Source organism: Suricata suricatta, chromosome 17 (assembly GCF_006229205.1).
Source record: "Suricata suricatta isolate VVHF042 chromosome 17, meerkat_22Aug2017_6uvM2_HiC, whole genome shotgun sequence".
In the NCBI taxonomy this organism is placed as follows: Eukaryota; Metazoa; Chordata; class Mammalia; order Carnivora; family Herpestidae; genus Suricata; species Suricata suricatta.
The window spans coordinates 38,298,747-38,312,322 of record NC_043716.1 but is presented as its reverse complement, the minus strand read 5'-3'; the positions used below and the strand labels follow the sequence as shown (position 1 = coordinate 38,312,322).

Here is a 13,576-nt window from a genome sequence, read left to right as displayed (position 1 = left end):
CTGTCTCTGTGCCACCTCCTCCTCTGTTCCCAGCCTCTCTCAGCTGGTGGCCCCTCACTGATTAGCTGATTAGCTGATTAGCTCCTCCCCCGTGCATCCCTCACTGCTAGAATTACCTTGTGCCTGCCCCACCCAGACTGAAAGCTCTGGAGGGCCCTGGGTTTTGCACATTTTGTTCCTGAAGCCCAGAGTCCAACAGATACCTGGCTCATAAAGGGCGGTTCCTGATTATTGGTTGAATGAAAAAAGGACTTCTCCTTTTCCTCTTTCCCAGCGAATACCCATTAACCATTCACCAGGGCTGGCGTCGGCTGTGGGGTCAGATGCAGTGGTGAAGCTTGGAAGTCTAGTTGGGGAGTCAGAGCTGTGCATCTAATGTGGCGAGTCCAGGGGATGGTCAGGGGTGGAGGGCAGTTGTAAGAAAGACTGACCCAGTCTGAGTGCATCAGGGAGGACGTCCCAGAGGAGGTGATGCCCAAGCCAAGGGCTTGAAAAAGGAGCTGTAGTTCCTGGCGTCTACGAGGAGGCAGGTGGGGAGGAAGGATTCTCCAGGCCTGAGAAAGGTCCTGGTCCCTTCTGGAGGGCAGGGATGTCGCCCGAATGGCCACGTGTCAGCCTCTGGCACATAGTAGGTGTTCATGAAAACTGCTGAGGTAGCCAGTGTCCTGGAGCCACACCTGATTTTGAGGAAGGCATTTCAGTTGCTCAACAAGGAGCCTTGTGTGTGGGGGGGTGGGGGTGGGGGGAGAGGTTGGCAAGGGCTCGGCAGAATTCCCCTTGGTATTCATAGGATTGGATGAGTTTTGAAATGGAAAAAGCCCCAAGTTCTAGAGTCTTTGTTGCTGCTTCCCTGGTGGGAAGGAAGTCAGCTGACTGGAAAGGGAGCTGAGGACCCGACCATCCAGGTGGACTCAGGGCAGGCACCAGACAGTCTTCTTTCTGTCTGTCCGGTGTCTGGCCCTCCTGGCATCCCGGTGCGATGGACTGAGGCTCAGAGCCGGGCTCCAAGGGGGGGCCTGAATAGTCCAAGGCCAGAACGGAGGCAGAGAAGGCACCCTGGCCAAGTGGCTGGCCTGGGCCCTCATGTGCAGAGAACCTGAAGCTGGTCACGTACACTGAGCCCCTTGGGAAGGGTGGGGTGGGAGGGAGAGGCACCGGTCTTCCCAGGGTATGGAATGTGGCACCTGGGGGGAAGCTGACCCTCTCCCTCTCCCCACTGCTGGGACAGGGGGCAGCTCCCTGGGACTGAAAGCCAACACCCACCCCCCATGGTTGGCCCTGGTCCCTGTCAGGCTGGTTTTTCCTCCCCTGAGGACTTGAAGAGAAACACCAGGGGCCATCCTGACCCGGCTTGCCCTGCCCTGCCTTTTATGGGTTCCCTCATGGAAAGTGACCGAGATGAGCTGTCACAGAGGCAGCCAGACCTGGGCTGCTGACCTTGGGTCCCTCTGCCACCACCCACCCGGCCTGAGCAAGCTCCTCTAAGCATGGCCAGTATTTCTCATCTGTGTCCTTCACAACACAGCTCGCTCCTAAGCACCTAGGACTACATGCAGGCTCTTTACTGTAATGACATCAGCAGACCGGAAACTGCTCTCCTGACCCCAGATCAAGCCCCCCTCCCTCGTCCCACCAGCCCCTCACCACACGGAACCCACAGCAATTTCTCAAGCATCCATTTGACTACACCACATTGCTGATGAAAATAACCTCCCATTGTCTTAGGGATAAAGTCCATCTTGTTGGCCCCACCCCTGGCCCTGACTCCTTGTCCTCCCCCACAGAGTCCAACCAGATCCCATTGCCAGTGGTGCCCCAAGCGGGCCCAACTGATTCCACTCTTCCAGGCTCCTGTTCCCTAGCTTCCCTGCCTGATAAACACTTCCTAGTCTTTTAGCCTCTTGCTCAAGGGTGGTGCCCCCTTATCAAAGCTGTCTCGATGCTCCCAGGCAGAAATGAATGGTTTCCCTTTGCCCCCACTTGCTCCTGGGCAGATGTGATGCCTGGCACCTCCACACTTGATCATATTGATCTGTTTGAGGCCTAAACGCCTATGGGCTCAGTGGTTCTAGAAAGATGGCCCATGTCGTGGCTACTTGCTCCCACACCTCTAGGAATCCTACAGGTATTTCAGAAGGTCTCCAAAGGGATGCCCCAGGTGCTGGCAAGGTGACCATAGGCTCACGTGGGGTACACTCTGCTTCCCTTCCGCTCCAGCCCTGCTGGTCCACGTGCACTACCCGGGGTCAACATCTGTGTCCATGCTGGCAGACCGGGTCTGGGTGCTCCTGCAGCTTCCAGTCCTTGGGGAGCCAGAGCAGGGGTCTCCCCCTCCCTCCCTGTTTCACCTCGTCAGGCCCGAAGGAGCCCTCCTGCACCCAGGCTCTCTTCAAGTCCCTCTTGAAAAGTTTCTGCCACATCTCCTTTCTATCCTCTGGTTTCATAAAGAGGGGAAAACCAGTGCATGGGATCCTGGGGGTGGGGACAGGAGCCTATAAAGCTTTCTTGGGGGGCTCTCTTTCCCCACATCAGCTGCCCCCTTTTTTTGAAACTTCCTCTCTAGTGTATGAGTGAGACAAAGATGTCAGTGGTGTGTGGATGGGGGGGAGGAAGTATTTACTCTATTAAATGCAATTGGTTCTAAATGCTCATCATATGGTGTTTCATTTAAAAAAAATTTTTATGTTTATTTATTATTGAGACAGGGAAAAACAGAGCATGAGTAGGGGAGGGGCAGAGAGAGAGGAAGACACAGAATCTGAAGTAGGCTCCAGGCTCTGAGCTGTCAGCACAGAGCCCGACAGCACAGAGCCCGACACAGGGCTCGAACCCATGAACCATGAGATAGCCAAAACTTAGCCAAAGTCGGACGCTCAACCGACTGAGCCATCATACAGTGCTTCTTAAGAAATTATTGCCCACCGAGGCGCCTCAATGGCTCAGTCGGTAAGTATCCTACTCTTGATTTCGGCTCAGGTCATGACTTCATGAGTTCGAACCCCGCATCGGGCTCTGTGCTGGCAGTGCCGAGCTTGCTTCAGAGTCTCTCTCTCCCTCTGTCCCTTCTCAACTTGCCCTCGCTCGTTCTCTCTCTCTCAAAATAAATAAACTTAAAAAAAGAGAAATTATTGCCTGTTAATGCATAACATGAAACAAGTTACACATAAATACATCCTTGTAAACATTAGAACAGGAGAGAGGCTAAGTGCAGGCTGCCTTCACTCAGCTTCTCTCCGAGGAAATCCTTGTCTTCAGTCTGGTGCATGTCCTCCCGCACCTGTGTGCTTACATGCATAGTCATGTGCGTATGGAGAAATAAGCCAGCTTTTTAAAAAACAAATATTTATTAATTTTTTGAGAGATAGAGAGTACAAGCAGGGGAGGGGCAGAGAGAGAGGGAGACAGAATCCGAAGCAGGCTCCAGGCTCTGAGCTGTCAGCTCAGAGCCCGATATGGGGCTCGAACTTGTGAACTGTGAGATCATGACCTGAGCCAACGTTGGAAGCTTAACTGACTGAGCCACGCAGGTGCCCCCTAAGCCACCTGTTAAGGGTGTGCCGGCATTCATTTATCACATGGATTGCTCTCCTGCCATTTTTATCTAAGACCTCATTCTTTGGGGTTTTTGTATCACTGCCTGTTGATATTACTCATTGTGTTGAATTTCTTCTTATATCACATGGACGTTATGCAGTTTACTCAACTCTCACCGGTGGTTTGCCTTTCCACTCAAACAGTGCTTCAGAGAGCATCCTTTTCTCTGCCTCCCTGAACGTACGGCCAAGGAGTGTTTTGGGGGTAAATATGAAAGAGTGGCACTGGCTGCTTGCAAGGTGTGTGAATGTTTGCAGGAAGAGGCTGCCAAGTGAGCCTGCGAGGCGGCCACCTTTACCGTCCCTGCCGCCCTCCATGTTCCAGAGCGTTCACTTGCCGACAGCTTCCCCAAGACTTGATGTGGTCAGACTGTAATTTTGCTAGGCTGATGGGAAAGAGTGAAACTCCCGTCTTCTCCTGGCTGCCCTTGGTTGGGTGGGGAATCTGGGAGGGCAGCCTGGTGCTGTGTATAGAAACTTCCGGCCAGATTGCTCACAGTTCTACTTTCTTTCTTTCTTTTTTTTTGTTTTAAAATTATTTTTAGAATTATTTTTTAAATTATATTTTAGAAATTATTTTTAAAAATTATTTTATTTACTTATTACTTATTTACTTATTTTACTTATTTTGAGACAAAGAGAGAGAGTGAGAGAGTAAGCAAGCATGCGTGGCGGAGGGGCAGAGGAGAGAGAGAATCCCTAGTGGACCTGGAGCTGCCAGCCCAGAGCCTGACTGGGGGGCTCAGTCTCACCAACTGTGAGATCATGACCGGAGCCAAAATCAAGAGTCGGGCGCTTAACCGACTGAACCACCCAGGCCCCCCTCACTGTCCTACTTTCTTCTCGTCTCAGGTCACCTGGTATTGAAGTTCCTGAGCTCCGTGGGCCTCCTGCCCTGCCCTCCTCCTCCACCCCTCTCCCAAGCTCTGGTCTGTTTCCTCCTGCCTGCTGTTAATTACCATTTTTGAGCTTTCAACTTTTTGTGGTCATTAATCTTCTTCTGTTGCCTCTTCCTTCTTTTTAACAGATGTTTACTTATTTTTGAGAGAGAGAGAGAACATGTGTGTGCAAGCGTGAGAGGAGAAGGGGCAAAGAGAGAGGGAGAGAGAGTCCCAAGCAGGCTTCATGTCCAGCTCACAGCCCCCCACATGGGGCCCAATCCCACTAACTGATGACCTGAGCCGAAATCTAGAGCCAGATGCTTAACTGACTGAGCCACCCAGGTGTCCTGCCTCTTCTTTTATTCTCTCCAAATATTCCGTAACTGTCAGCTTAACAGGGGTTTTAGGAAGGAGCGAAAACTACTGTGAGGGTCCAGTCTGCCACATTCTATCAAAACTAATACATCTCTCTAATTCCCTGCCAGCTTGTTAGCCTCCTAGAGGCAGTAAAAGCTTGTATTTACTTCTGTATCCCAGCACCTAGTATTATGCCTGGTGGACGGGGGACAGGGACAGACACAGGTTTGATGAACAGAGGCGCAGGCGAGAAACTTCCTTGAATATCTTGCAGTGATGGTCGCCGGAGAAAGGGATGGTGTTGAGGGAAGAGTTACCAATTTTCACAACAAACAGGTTCATGAAATTCAGGAAATCTTGCACACTTTTATCTCTCTCTCTTCCGGCTTATGAATTCTGCTCTGTTTGTATACACGAGTCCGCCTCCTCTGCTAGGCTGAACTTGGAGCTTTGCTTGAGTGACCCACTGACTGAACAAATAAATAATTGTGTATTGGAACAGGGAGGACCAACTTAGGACCTTAACAGGTGACACTATGCCTTTCCCAACTGGATGACTCTTCCCAGATCTGGTTCCCTGACCCGTATCCTGTGAGAAGACAAACAGCATTACTGGGTGGTGCTGTGGCTTTTGGGAATTAAAGGTCTGGGTTTGAATCCTGGGTCCACTACTTTTTTAATGTTTATTTATTTTTGAGAGAGAGAGAGTGAGCATGAAGGGGGAGGGGCAGAGAGAGAGGGAGACACAGAATCTGAAGCAGGCTCCAGGCTCTGAGCTGTCAGCACAGAGCCCGACGTGGGGCTCAAACCCACGAACCATGAGATCATGACTGAGCCAAAGTCGCAGGTGCTTAACCGACTGAGCCCCCCAGCCACCCCCCCTCCCTGGGTCCACTACTTATGTGTAGCACCTTGGTCAAGTTTTTAACCTCTTTGAGCCTCAGCTGATCCTCAGACCAGATCAGCTTTTCTTGTGACATATGGATTATTAATTCATAGGTATCACCTGAGAAAATATTCCATGGTCTAGTATATTTGGTAAATGCTGGCTGGACAAAGCTAAATAATTATGCCTGTAATGATAATATAACCAACACATATAATCAGTATTTATTATACAATTGCTAAGTGTTGTGATATTACTATTTCACAATTAAATTATATAATTACATTTTTTGAGTGCCTACTATTTGTCAGGCACCCTTACAAGCACCATCTAATTTAGCCCTCAAAACAACCCCATAAACGAGGTTGTTACTATTATTATCTGTATTTGACAAGTGATGGACTAAGGTCATCAGAACCTTTGGTACTGCGCATTGTCACTCTCTAAGAGGGAGTGGGAACAAGCAGTATTTCTTTCTTTTTCTTTAATATTTTATTGTCAAATTGGTTTCCATACAACACCCAGTGCTCTTCCCCACAAGTGCCCTCCACCATCACCACCACCTCTTTTCCTCCCTCCCCCTTGGAGGACCAGGGGGAGGGGAAGAGGGAAACAGAGTTGGGGAGAGAGAGGGATGCAAAACGTGAGAGACTATTGAATGCTGAAAATGAACTGAGGGTACAAGCAGTTTTTCTGAGCCTGCTTGCCCGTGGACCCCCTTTCCCAAAGGGGTCTCATGGTGCTGGGGCTCTGCAGACACGGGCTGAGGGAGGCTGGGCACGATCCGCTCTGGGCAGGTTCCCTTCCCCCTCCTGACCCTGTGTGCCCTTTCCCTGGAGACAAGGGGACCCCAGCCCGGGCGGGGACCAGAGCTTAGAAAGAGAGTTCCTCCGTCAGGTTTTACCCCTGAGCTGCCAGGGGCTGATCAGAGACTCCTGGCTGTGGACAGTCCGTTACTGAGTGGGAACAGCAACTTGACTCCTCCGTTCCATCTCTGGTGAGAGCAGCCTTCCAGGGGGTCTCCTGAATTTTTGATGTACCAGAGCTGGTCCAAAGCCACGCAGCTCAGGGTGGAAGGTGTTGGGCACTGTTCTGGCCGGAGAGCGGGATTGGGGGATTCTTCCTGACTTTACTTGCATTTCAGTTTGGGGTTTACTGTCTTTGGACTTGGTATACAGTTTTGGAAACAGGACCCAAAGTGGTTGTTCTGGAGTTGCGGCTTCTTTGGAAGGGAATGCAGAGCCTCTGTCCCAGGCCAGAGCCCCCCCGGCTGTTGGGCTGCAGGGTGAGAGACTGGAAACCAGACTGACACAGCTGGCTGTGGGCCTGTCAAGTTACTGCCCCTCTTGGAGCCCCTGTTTTCTCCTGTGTAGAATGGGCTGGGCTGCTGTGAGGACCCGATCACACCTGAAAAGACCGGAGGTTGTACGCCCCTCAGTCAGTGGTTATGATTATGGCCTTGGGGGCATGCATGGTGGACTCTAAGCTCCTCTGAAGTTTAAGGAGCTCACAAACCCTTAATTTTTTGGGGGTGGGGGGCTTTGGACCTATTCTTTCCTAACACAAAGCCCCTTCCGAAAGCCTGCTATCAAGCCAGAAAAACAGATTCCAGCTGGTCCTTGGTGCTCCTAGCAACTATCTGGTCCATAAAGAGCAGGGCTCCTTCTCTGGGTCAAATAAAGAGTGACTCACCTCAGCCCAGCCCCAGCAGCTACAACCTTTGTGAAGGCCCAGCCGCACCCTACTTTCATGGCCTGCCTTGGGTCACACCCGCCTTCTTTCCACCTTTGGGCACCCCGGACCCACTTGCAGGTCTGATTCACTAGTTTAAACAGTCTGAGGCTGGCCTTCCTGAGTGGCTCAGGGGTGCTGCTCATGGGTTAGGGGTGTGTGGGGACGGTCTCCTGTCCCCTGCTCCTAGCTAAGTTGGTGGCTGGAAGGCAGTTTACTGGGGACTGGTTTTAGGGGATGGGACAAGCCTTTCTTTAGCCACAGGTGACCCAGGTGATGATATGTAGAAAGGAGGACTGAGATTTCAAAGGGGGAAACCAAGGCACGTTGATGGGAAGTGACTGGCCCATCTCCCTAACAGCATCTCAGAAGGGCATAGGGCCCCTGTCGTGCTCTGACCTAAGGAACCATGGAGACAGTTTGGAGGAGGGGTGAGGTCCTTGCACACCAGGAACTAGGATGAGATGAAGGCAGTGTCTGGCAGGGGACCCAGCCCTCCCAAGTGATCAAGAAAATGTGGGTGGAATTGTTGAGGGGGGTGAAGAGTGAGGCTGGGGGCTGTGTGTGGAGAGGAGGGCCCCTTCCTCTATGATCCAATCTCTTCACTGTGGATGAGCATCCTGCAGAGAGCCTCATGGTTCAGCCATTCCTCTAAGTCCAAGGCTCCAGGATTCAGCCCGACACCCTCCTTCCAGATGCTCACAAAGAGGGAGGGATCCCAGCCCATTTCTTCTGTCTCCGGGTGGCAGGTGCTACATGTCTCATGGGCAAGTTATTTGCCTCCATCAGGCTCAGATTCCCCATCGTGGATTTTAGTAAATCTGGCTTGAATGAATGCATGATTTGGGGGCTGGAGGGTGGGGGCTGTCTTGGAGGGGGTGGGTGGTAAGAGGCCCCTAGGGGCTCTGCCCCAGGTGGGGTCAGGCTTGAGCCTGGGTTGCCAAGAAGCCCCATAACACCCAGCTGCTGAAGCCTTGCAGCAGCCAGCAACTGTTCCCAGGAGCGCCCTCCAGCCCCAGCCCCAGCCCCAGCCCCAGCGCCAGCCCCAGCCCCAGCGCCAGCCCCAGCCCCAGCCCCAGCCCCAGCGCCAGCCCCAGGCCCGGGGATTTGTAAGGCTCCTGCAGGGCAGGAGCCAGCAGCCAGGGGCCCCTCCTCTCTCAGACTGAGAGGGAGTCGGGGTGTGGGTGATCCCCAAGGGGCCGTAATTCCAAGTGGGGTGTAGCAACCTCCTGAATGTACTTGGAGGGAAGGGTGAACTTCGATCCCAAGGAAGGGGCTTCAGAACGTAATTCCAGAAGGGGCCTCTGAGTGATGGGGGTGGGGGGGAGAGAGGAGGAGGACAGGGTGTAGAAGTCTACTGTCCGGGGGACTTAATTCTTGGGGGCGGGGGTCAAGCCTGGGGAATCTTGATAGGGGAGGCCCAGAATGTGACTGGGGGGTGTCTATGCGTGTGATGGGGGTGAAGAAGGGAACGAATGTGATAGGAGGAGTGTGCAGGGGTGGGGCAGTTCTCCGCCGCGGGTATGGGCGGGGCGAGGGAACACCGCCTCAGGCCCCTGGGAGGGAAAAGCCGGAGGCAGAGCCTCCAGGAACTGACCAATGGGGAGAGTGTCCATAGGTGCACTCAGGAGCTTGCAAATTCCTCGGGGCTCAGATATCCGCCCAGACGCCCTCCCTCCCCCTACCCGCTCCCTGCTCCCGCCCCCCCCTCGTTCCCGGGCATAAAAGGCCCCAGGTGAGGCCCTCGCCACTCCTACCGCCAAGCCATGCACCTCCGACAATTTGCTTACCGTCCTTTGGCCGGCGGCCAGCCCTCCGGGGGTCAGCTCGTCGGGGGCGGGAATGTCTTCTACGCACCCAGCATCCACGGGGGTTCCGGCGGCCGCGGCGTGTCCGTGTCCTCCGTCCGCTTAAAGTCCTCGTTCGCCGGGGGCTACGGTGGGGGCTACGGCGGGGGCTACCGCGGGGACTACAGCAGCAACTTTGCGGGCGACCTGGCCGTGACCGATGGCCTCTTCTCCTGCAATGAGAAGCTCGCCATGCAGAACCTCAACGACCGGCTGGCCTCCTACCTGGACAAGGTGCGCGCCCTGGAGAAGGCCAACACTGACCTGGAGGTGAAGATCCGCGACTGGTACGAGAAGCAGGGGCTCGGTCCCGCCCGCGACTACAGCCACTACTTCAAGACCATCGAGGACCTGCGGGGCAAGGTGGGCGGCCGCCCAACTTCGGGATATGCACCTGTCACTCAAACCCAGCCCCGCGGGCCCGGTGAGGCCCGAGACCGCACGGCTGGCACCCGAGTCACCACCCAGCAGGGCAGGGCGGGAGCTAGCCCGTTAAGGATGTGGGAGGGGCCGCAGGGTGGGGCAGAGAGCTGGGGGCAGGTGAGCGGGGGCAGGAGAGTGGGACAGGAAATGGGGGCTAGGGCTGCGGGACAGGCGTGAGGTGTGCAGCGGCGATGGGGGCAGGGCTGGAGAGTGGGGAGATCTGGGAAGGGGGTCCGAAGGAGTAGGAGGAGATGGGGCAAGGCTGTGGGCTGTCCGGAGGTCTGGGCAGGGGCCGCAGTCACAGACAAGAGAGAGACAGATAAGAGTTTGGCGTGGGAGGAACTCACCCGCTGCTGCCCCTTGCCCCCCCTCCCCGCCCCCCGCCTCTGTGGGCCCCGCTGCATTCCCTTTCTCCGGTGGGGCAAATCTGCTTTCCATCAGCTAAGGCTGAAGCCCTCCTGCCCCGCCCAGAAGGGCCACCCCGGACAGACATAGGAGAAACTTCTGGGAAGAGTGGGAGGGGGCAAATGCTGTGGCCTAAGGACCTGGTGAAGGCGGAGCGCGCGCGCTCACACACACACACACACACACACACGCGCGCGCGCGCGCGCGCGCGCAGAGGCCCCAGGGGTCCTTTTCAGCAATAGTTCTGTGTGGGTGGAGCGTTCCTAGGGTTAGGGGTGCACCACAGGGGCGCCACCGGTATTACAGGGAGCTCCGGAGGCCATGAGGCCTTGCAGAAACGTATCAGAAGCTAGTGGGACACTTAATGGTCCCACATATGCTGGGTTTCCAAAGTGGGTCCAGCGCCTGCCCTGTGCCCAGCATGGTTCTGGGTGCTAAGGGCATCGAACAGTAGACCAAACTTCTATACGAGGAGGGACAGCTAGAGATGAAAACAGCAAAGTAGGATACTGCTTGTACACTTTAAAATTGTCACCTGCCATAAGAAACACATTTCGAGGTGTACCCTCATGGGTTCTCTTTTTGTCATACACACACACCCATAAAGGAAGCAAAGCTTTCTTGAAACAATTCTTACCCTACTGTGGTCCATGTCTTCTCCTGTTTTACATTCTGCTCAGTTTCATTAAAAAACTCTGCAAATCACCACCCATTGTACTGGATGACTAATGAGCCACCATCTGCTCTTTGAAAAACATGAACCCAAGTAACTTAATCAGTGGTGGGAATATGCCTATCACACCAGAGGGACCTCAGATGGGAGTGAATTTGGACAAGGTCTCCTGAAGTTCATTTGCCACCTCTATAAGATAGATAGGCATACCCACTGACCTGGCATGAAAGGTGAAGTGCAAAGTGTTTGGCCCATAATCGACACTCAACAAATGGGAACTCCCTTTCCTGAAGCAGATTGTGCCTTGAATGGCGGGGGGCGGGGCGTTCAGACAAAGGTAATCCAACACCGCATCTGGTTTGTGGACCCCTAGAGTCTGCCTCCAGATCTTTTAGAGTACAGGTCCCAGATGCATTCCTCCCAGACTTACCTCTGCCCTCCCACACCCATCCCGTACCCCCTGGCTCCGCAGTCCTGACCATGGTTTCTCCTGCTCTAGCTTCCTGGTGTGGACTGATTCCAAGACCTCCCAGAGAGCTAGCCAGTGGGCAGTTGAGTCTTTAGGGGGTGGGGGCATACCCATTTGTTTTCCTCTCTCTTTTGGGAAAAAAGTGGGTGGACAGAGCCAGTATACTGAGCTGGTGTCAACCTCCTGCCTCTGTCTTCCAGATTCGTGGTGCCACCATTGAGAACTCCCAGGTTGTCCTGCAGATTGACAATGCCCGTCTGGCTGCGAATGACTTCCGAATCAAGTATGTCTGCCCTGGAGGGCTGCAGAAGCCAGGGCAGGGGAGGAGGGGCAATGCCAGGTCCTTTGGGGGCTCAGTGCAGTGGGGGGCTTGACTCTGTCCTCACTCACCCCAGCTGGCCTGAAGAAAGCCCCACCACCTCCGTGGACTCCTGAACCATGTGTGTGGGGAGAGGAAGTGCGGGTAACTCTGCAGAAGTTCAGAGCAAATGCTGGCCTCACTGTATCTATTTCCTCTGAAAGATTTGAGACTGAGCAGGGCCTGCGGGTGAGTGTGGAGGCGGACATCAACACCCTGCGCAGGAACCTGGATGATCTGACCCTGGCCAAGACCGACCTGGAGATGCAGATCGAAGGACTGAAGGAGGAGCTAGCCTACCTGAAGAAGAACTATGAGGAGGTGGGTTTCAGGCTGCGTCTTCTGTCCATCACACTCCAACTTTCCAGGGCTGAGGGCATTTTTTGATTCTGTATCCTCTTGACAATAGCCATGATTGCTGCACCCTCGGCATGGCCCTGGGTGTGGAGCAGGGCTCCCAGGGGGTCGCAGCAGCGGATAGTGGCCACCTTATCTGTCCTGCGGTGCCTCCTAGATCTGCACCTGAAAATGGGGCCCTTTCCGCCTGGGGGTTGGGGGAGTGACTTGGCCTAGGCCCAGCAGGTTCTGGTCTCTGACATGCCTATCTCTGCTGTGTCTTTCCAGGAAATCAGTGCCCTGAAGGGCCAGTTGGGTGGCCAGATCAATGTGAAGGTGGATTCTGCTCCAGCTAATGACCTTGCCAAGATCCTGAGTGACATGAGAAGCCAATATGAGATCATGGCTGAGAAAAACCGAAAGGATGCTGAAGACCAGTTCAACATGCAGGTAAGGCACGGTGTGTGTGTGTGTGTGTGTGTGTGTGTGTGTGTGTGTGTGTGTGTGGAGGTGGGGGAGAAGAGTGGGGATGGGGGGAGCGGATGCCCTCTGGGGAAGTGGCAGGGAGAGAGGGCTTCGTGCTTTCAAACAGAGGTCTGCCTCATTGCTTATTCCTTTTGCTTCCTCTCACTGTAGATGGAGGAGTTGAATAAGGAGGTGGCCAGCCACACGGAGAGGCTGCAGTTGAGCAAGACAGAGGTCACTGAAGTGCGACGTACCCTCCAGGGTCTGGAGATCGAGCTGCAGTCTCAGCTAAGCATGGTGTGTTACCCCTTGCCCCGTGGGATGCACCTTGGGTCCCTCACAGCCTGGCGCGGCCCGGGCCATGGCTGTGCCCGTGCCCTCTCTGGGAACCAGTCTCCGCTGAGTCTCGTTCCTTCTCTCTGCTCTCAGAAAGCCGCCCTGGAAAGCACGCTGGCGGAAACAGAGGCCCGCTTTCAAGCCCAGCTGGCCCAGATCCAGACTCTGATCAAGAGCATAGAAGCCCAGCTGAGCAAGGTGCGTGCAGACACTGAGCGGCAGAACCAGGAGTACCAGCAGCTCATGGACATCAAGTCGCTGCTGGAGCAGGAGATCGCCACCTACCGCAGCCTGCTGGAGGGCCAGGACGCCCACTACAACAACCTGTCCACCCACAAGTCTCTCTGAGTCCAGCAGCCTCCTGGGCTTCCTGCTCTCCTGCACAGAGGTTCCCCTGGGGAGGGGCTTGGGAAGGGAGGGGAGGGCCCCCCTCCTCCCACCTCCCCCAGCCCTTTCCCTGACCTGCTAATAAAGCTTTATGGCCCAAGGGAGGAAGGACTTTGGGTTTGTTGTTTCAGCCCATAGAGATGGGCCAGGACTTGGGCCTGTTAAAGGTTTTATTTGGATCAGAGTGTACTCCTATGGTGATGGTAATTCTTGTTTCCGAACTCTTCATTTACCTAACCTGTTCCTTAAAACAAGCCTTTGAGGGACGCCTGGATGGCTCAGTTGGTTAAGCGTCCGGCTTTGGCTGTGGTCATGATCTCATGGTTCATGGGTTCAAGCCCCACATTGGGGTCTGTGCTGACAGCTTAGAGCCTGGAGCCTGCTTCAGATTCCATGTCTTCCTTTCTTTCTACCCCTCCCCTGCTCTCC

The 13,576-nt window shown here is 54.4% G+C and overlaps 1 protein-coding gene across 1 annotated transcript; it reads left to right on the top strand.

Annotated features, from left to right (window-relative positions):
• Nucleotides 1–9,189: 9,189 nt before the first annotated feature.
• LOC115282840 (keratin, type I cytoskeletal 19-like) lies at nt 9,190–13,251 on the top strand. The gene is made up of 6 exons (XM_029929040.1): nt 9,190–9,658; nt 11,466–11,548; nt 11,788–11,944; nt 12,248–12,409; nt 12,596–12,721; nt 12,854–13,251. Exons 1-6 carry the CDS (start codon nt 9,215–9,217, stop codon nt 13,106–13,108), a joined length of 1,227 nt encoding a protein of 408 aa, XP_029784900.1. The 5' UTR covers nt 9,190–9,214; the 3' UTR covers nt 13,109–13,251.
• Nucleotides 13,252–13,576: the final 325 nt, after the last annotated feature.